The 3269-nt window shown below is 34.6% G+C and overlaps 1 protein-coding gene and 1 long non-coding RNA gene across 2 annotated transcripts; one reads left to right on the top strand and one right to left on the bottom strand.

The window, feature by feature from the left end:
* Positions 1–1746: 1746 nt before the first annotated feature.
* Positions 1747–2431, bottom strand: LOC122035048. The gene is made up of 3 exons (XR_006126874.1): positions 2296–2431; positions 1894–1955; positions 1747–1806 (listed from the first exon to the last, which is right to left on the bottom strand). It is a non-coding gene; the product is annotated as an uncharacterized LOC122035048 (long non-coding RNA).
* LOC122035047 (probable methionine--tRNA ligase) lies at positions 2133–2991 on the top strand. The gene is made up of 3 exons (XM_042594412.1): positions 2133–2432; positions 2509–2610; positions 2767–2991. The coding sequence occupies exons 1-3, from the start codon at positions 2427–2429 to the stop codon at positions 2959–2961; spliced, it is 303 nt and encodes a 100-aa protein (XP_042450346.1). The 5' UTR covers positions 2133–2426; the 3' UTR covers positions 2962–2991.
* The last annotated feature ends 278 nt before the right edge of the window (positions 2992–3269 follow it).

The following is a 3269-nucleotide window of genomic DNA, read 5'->3' as shown; positions in this document are numbered from 1 at the left end:
GCTTCCAGAGCATTTCTTGGTTAGTCCTCCAGAGCATTTCTTGGTCATGCTTCCAAATCATTTCTGTTGGAATATATACTAAAAGTTTAGCTTTTTGTATAAACATATAAGTATCACATTGGTCAAATGTCTACATTTATATGCTAAGTGTAGTCGTTCAATTAATTTATATTGTAGATAACATGACGTGTGGTGTCACACACAGAAGATCATGTTATCGGTTCTTTATAAATTATAAATAGTAGCTCACGACTAAGATGGAATGGGACAAACCATTGGAGTGGAATTGTAGTGTAATTAGGTATTAGTTTATCTTAATTAATAAATTATACTAGTACACTATGAGTGTATTGAGCATGACCATTTGAGGTAGTTTCTTTTTATACTGACTATATAAAAGAACAATACTTATGTTATTATGGAAGTGTATACTCTTAATCATGATATAATAACAAGCACATATACTTAATACTTATTTATTTAATTTATCAAAGGTGCGATTTAGCTCGATAAATCAATAGGCCCGATAAGTTGGGAAATGATATTATTTATATGGTGTGTTGTTGATTATAGAATGAAACTATGTCCTAGTAATCTAGGTTGATGATGTCCCCTTGAGGAGCTCATAATGATTGTCATGTAAACCCTGCAGGTGGACTTAGTCCGACATGACGATAAGGTTGAGTGGTACTACTCTTGGAGCTAGATATTAATTAAGTGAGTTGTCAGTAACTCATTTAATTAGTGGGCATTCAATATCTTAAACACAGGGAGACTAACACACTCATGATAAGAAGGAGTCCATATAGTAATATGGGATTGGTGCGGTAGTGCAATAATAACTCTTTAGTGGAATGAGATCTTATTAATGAACTCGATTTGGGTGTTTGGGGCGAACACGGGAAGCTCAAGTTCATCAGGAGACCAAAACCAATTCCTCCTCGCGGTCCCTGTCGTAGCCTTTTATTTATAAAGTCTTATACCCACCTAAACCGACCTTCTTACCCATCCATAGGTGGTCGTCCAAGCCAAGCTTGGAGCCCAAGTAGGTGGTCGGCCACAATAAAAATAAAAAGGATTTTATTTTAAAAATCATTCCTAATGTGGAAGACATGCACTACAACAAAAACATTAAAAGACAACGGTTAAAAATCGTTATCGTAGGCCCTTTAAAACCGTTGTAATTAGTAGTGTTGTTAAAAGTGGGGGCTACGACAACGGTTTAAAACAGTTGTTGTTTAGAGCATTTTTTTATTAACACTGCTAGTTTACAACCGTTTTTTGGGGCTTCGACAACAGTTTTTAACCGTTGTCTTTGAGGGTGATAGACAACAACAACGGTTTTAGATCATTGTCTTTTAAATTATTATCTTTTAATACCAATATATCATATTTCAATATAAATATACAATAAAATATCATAATTACAAAAGAAAGAATATTTTCCATATCAATGTCATTCAAAATGTTACTTATACAAGAATTATATTACAATCACAAAAGAAAAAAACATGTCTAATATTCAAATAAAATTTATCCCAATATAAATAAACAAATAAACTTCATTTACAACTAATGAACAATTGTCAAAAGACTAGAAACTTGTGATGGTGGTTCATGCCATGTAGGATTGCAAGTAATTATTGCCAACTCAAGCCCCAACAAAATCTTCAACTTGTAGAATTTCATTGGACTCCTCTTTCTCACTTGCTGATTCTTCCATGTCAACCTTTTCCAACATTCTAGATTTTTGTGAATCAAAGTATGTGAGCAAAGCACCAAAAATAAAAGGGAAGAATATAATACCTGTAGAAGACATAAAACAGGGTTGATAGCTGAAATTTGGAGAAATGTAGTTGCTACAACCACAATAAGATTTGATAAATCATATACTCTTCAAGTACCCCATTCATATCGGCAAATAAAACCACAACATAAAACTTTGTCAATAGAACCTGCAAAATATAAACATATATTAGAAGAGTTCATCTTTATCTGCAGCACTAGTAACTCTTGACCATATACAATTTTTTATACAAGGAGAAAGTTTCAGGAAGATTTATCCTAGACCTGCAAATGAAGCTACTTTTTAGTGTTGTATTAATGTAAATGGTTTTCCAAGTTTTGAAGTATTAATAAAACTCGACTTAATGAAGTTAAAGCTTATCCTAGAGCTCAATAAGTTTCTCATGTGACCTGCTGTAGGAAATTCTAAGAAACAACATAACAAGCCTTCTGGCAGTACAAAAACGAAGTCTGCTGAAACAGAAATTTCTGTCTCAAGACTTGACATACCTGTTGGCCTCATCAAAAAAGTTCAGAAGCACCCAGATGCAGATTCACTCTATGTTGAAGAAATTGATGTCGGTGAAGAATCCCCTCGAACAGTTGTTAGTGGCCTCGTGAAATATATTCCTCTTGAGGAAATGCAGGTTTATTTTGCTTCCCTTTTCAAATTTTCTTCCATTTGGATGTGAATTTCCTATGTTCTCTAAATCACTGGTGCAGAATCGGAAGGTTTGTGTCCTTTGTAACTTGAAGCCTGCAACCATGAGGGGCATTAAGTCACAAGCAATGGTCTTGGCTGCATCAAACGATGACCACACAAAGTTAAGTCGTTAACTCTGCCTCCATTCTTACAAGTCTTTGCTTTTACTAACCTGTTAGTTTTTTAGTATTATAATATTGGTTGGTTTACCTGGGAAATTATCATCTTTACATGTGATCATTCATCAAGAACGACTAATGAATTCATTTTGTTTCCAGGTTGAGTTAGTTGATCCACCATCATCAGCCAAGGTTGGTGAACGAGTGACCTTTCTGGGATACTCAGGCGAACCAGACAGCGTCTTAAACGCCAAGAGCAAAGTTTGGGAGAAGCTGCAGGTTGATCTGCAGTCTAATTCAGAGCTGGTTGCCTGTTATAAGGATGTTCCTTTCACAACATCTGCTGGTGTTTGAAAAGTTTCGTCTATCACAAATGGAGCCATAAGGCAGACAATCTGCCTTTTTTACATTAAGGTCCAATGCATTATAAACCAAAAATTATAACACGTATGAGGTCATAAAAGTATTGAACAACAGACATAAATCTTAAATAAGTTTCATATGCTAAATAAACTCCATCAAGAAGCTACTACTTGATTAAAGGATAAAATTTCTAGTCTTAGTGAAAGAGGCTCAACTTGCAACTTTAATCAACTTATTCAAGCAATAACGAATACAACTTGATCAAGGACTTCATGTAATTCCCACTAGTGGGTGATTCT

This window comes from Zingiber officinale, chromosome 11B (assembly GCF_018446385.1).
Source record: "Zingiber officinale cultivar Zhangliang chromosome 11B, Zo_v1.1, whole genome shotgun sequence".
NCBI lineage: Eukaryota > Viridiplantae > Streptophyta > Magnoliopsida > Zingiberales > Zingiberaceae > Zingiber > Zingiber officinale.
This window is presented reverse-complemented; position numbering and strand designations above follow the sequence as displayed.

What these genes read in the sequence shown, in the direction of transcription:
- LOC122035047 (XM_042594412.1), top strand. An exon ending in CAAACGATGACCACACAAAG is followed by an intron (nt 2,611 to 2,766) that starts TTAAGTCGTTAA and finishes TTTTGTTTCCAG; the next exon opens with GTTGAGTTAGTTGATCCACC.